Here is a 1,974-nt window from a genome sequence, read left to right on the forward strand (position 1 = left end):
CTCTAAATCCAATTAATTGATTTGAGCTTAATTAGACCCAAATTGAACCAATTTTAATATCATTGTGTGCTTATGGAGACTGTCAGTTTGACTATATAAACTTGCTAGAATCTGAGCATAGATGATAATGAATTTGAGTTGGGAAGATTTTTTACCAAAAATACATCAAGATTCTTATTTGATGATAAAAATTTCAGTGAAGATGAATGTGATTTTGGGGAAGATTGGCGACAGAAATGTCATCATCAACTGCAACTATAATGGTGGACTTTAAAGACAGAAAGATGATGGCTTTGATGACCATTATCAAAATGAAGATGTGATAAACATATCAAATATAAGTGAACTGAAGCGTTATCAATTCATTATAGTACATTTTTCCAAAATTCAAGACACAATCCATATATCTTGTCATGAAAAATAAAAGATATGACAAGTGAAATGTAGACAACGGAATAGTAAGAGTAAGCTTACAACACTTGGTAAAAATCAGATCTCTTCATACTAAAATCGAAAACAGGAATAACTTCGGCTAAGCAAGCACAACAATCAATATAAAAACTTTTACAAGCAAGGAGGATCCTTCACAACAATATGTGATCCACTACCTCAAATCCTGTCGGTTCCAGAGCTTTAAGCGGCCAGGTAGTTGTCTTCCCGATGGCTCAAGAGAATAAAAACTCTGCCAAAAAAGACAAATGAGATTATAAAACCAGCAGCAGTTACTCATTCTGACCGCTGTTTTATTGGGCTTGTGTACTCAACCACACTGTCTGAAGAAGTTACATTGGAAGATGCACCTGACGAAGTCGAAGTGCTACTTAAGCCATTCCGGAAACTCTTAGATTCAAACTCAGGGTTCCTTTGAACATCTGGAGCTGTAGGTCTGTGTCCCTCGTCTGCTAACTTCTTTAGGAGGTTCATTACTGTTGGAAGAAACTTCGTAGATAATGAAAGAATCCCAGGAAGCTGCAATGTTAAGCATATGATGTGAATTTAATGACAGAAAATAGTATGATGCAGCTAGATAAAAAAAAAATCATTTCAATCATCTAAAAAACTTACAGCTCCATTTCGAAATTCGCCTGAGATGTCGAGCTGGACCCAGAGGGCCTTAACCAGAAGAAATGCAACAAAGATGACCCCAAGATACAAAGGATTTCTAATAGGAGAGAACATGATAAAAAGATTTTGTTGAATTTGAGAGAGATATTGTTACACTACCAGTAAAAAATTCATAGCAATCCTTCAAGAAAATTACCTTAGAAGTGTCATAAATTCATTAAAACCCAAGATAAGCATGGCAGCAATGGCCCATGGAGGAGGCAACCAATTGTTGTTCCGCTTGTTGGCTTCCTGAAATAGGCATGCAGGTTTAGATATAAAAGCTGTAGCATTCCAGTAAAAGGTGTGAAATTTTGTCCAACCATGCCAAATTAAAGTAGAAGTGGGCTGCAGTTTATAACAGCATTGCAAAGCACTATTCATTAGCTGATGTGCATTTTCATCATACAACTTCGAATAAACTGTTCCTAAGCTGGCAGATGCTCTCCAATGTGCCATTTGAGAAATTATGAAAATAAAAAAAAAAAGACATTCCGAAAAACCAAAAACAAACATGTAGATGGATATACTACTCCTATATTTTTTTCTGGCAAATATGAATTGTGATTCCAACACCAAAGAGTGTTAGCAAAGGCTGTACCGCCCTCAATCTTTTCATCTGCCACAAAAAACATGATCCTAACAAATGTGAAGCAATTTATTACCCAGTAACTCACGGATTTCAAAAGGTGCAGACAAGTGATGACTCAATTGAGTATTTAATCCTTTTTTTTTCTATCTATTGGAGTTATCAGAAAAATTTTGACAGTATAAACAACCACAAAGTTTCAAGGAGAAAAGGCCAAACTATACAGAAGGCAGAGAACAGACACAAAAACACAACAACAACAACAACAACAACAACAACAA

At 35.6% G+C, this 1,974-nt stretch overlaps 1 protein-coding gene across 2 annotated transcripts in view; it reads right to left on the bottom strand.

Moving 5' to 3' along the window:
• Positions 1-429: 429 nt before the first annotated feature.
• The window catches only part of LOC110036516 (protein ROOT HAIR DEFECTIVE 3-like), a 34,307-nt gene continuing 32,762 nt past the window's right edge, over positions 430-1,974 (bottom strand). The window contains exons 21-24 of one of the 2 annotated variants that reach the window (XM_020740984.1): positions 1,262-1,356; positions 1,066-1,162; positions 801-969; positions 430-682 (exon numbers count right to left, since the gene is read on the bottom strand). In XM_020740984.1, the coding sequence (XP_020596643.1) occupies positions 666-682; positions 801-969; positions 1,066-1,162; positions 1,262-1,356 (378 nt within the window). In that variant the 3' untranslated portion in view covers positions 430-665. Of the gene's footprint in view, positions 970-1,065; positions 1,163-1,261; positions 1,357-1,974 lie in introns of both variants that reach the window. The other variant, XM_020740983.1, reaches the window with a different exon arrangement.

This window comes from Phalaenopsis equestris, unplaced genomic scaffold, assembly GCF_001263595.1.
Source record: "Phalaenopsis equestris unplaced genomic scaffold, ASM126359v1 Scaffold207734, whole genome shotgun sequence".
NCBI lineage: Eukaryota > Viridiplantae > Streptophyta > Magnoliopsida > Asparagales > Orchidaceae > Phalaenopsis > Phalaenopsis equestris.